We start from the raw sequence: 322 nt of genomic DNA on the forward strand, positions 1-322 counted from the left end.
AGATGTTTGTCCTTCTCTCAGCCAGGCAATGCTTTAATTACGGGCATTTCCAGATGCGGATACTCTTGTGTGCTCGGTGCCTTGATGGCCCCATCATGGGCACTCCGCCACCCATTAGGTATCTGAACTCTTAGCTGGGCTGTAGCACTGAACTACGTGTTGACGTTTGCTGCAGAAGTGACGGTATCTGCCTGCCCTGATGATTTATTTTTTTTCCCTTGGTTGCCATTCATTCCAGTGCTCTAGAATTAAAGAAGAAATGAAGCGTGAACTTGGAGAGCGAGAAGTAATTGCATGCCGAAATGTGAGTCACAAGTCACTT

The 322-nt window shown here is 46.9% G+C and overlaps 1 protein-coding gene across 1 annotated transcript in view; it reads left to right on the forward strand.

Moving 5' to 3' along the window:
* The window catches only part of FHAD1 (forkhead-associated (FHA) phosphopeptide binding domain 1), a 27817-nt gene that overhangs the window by 8569 nt on the left and 18926 nt on the right, over positions 1-322 (forward strand). Inside the window, exon 8 of the mRNA XM_009325300.1 lies at positions 239-304. Within this exon, the coding sequence (XP_009323575.1) occupies positions 239-304 (66 nt within the window). The remainder of the gene's footprint in view (positions 1-238; positions 305-322) is intronic.

Source organism: Pygoscelis adeliae, unplaced genomic scaffold (genome assembly GCF_000699105.1).
Source record: "Pygoscelis adeliae isolate BGI_AS28 unplaced genomic scaffold, ASM69910v1 Scaffold36, whole genome shotgun sequence".
NCBI lineage: Eukaryota > Metazoa > Chordata > Aves > Sphenisciformes > Spheniscidae > Pygoscelis > Pygoscelis adeliae.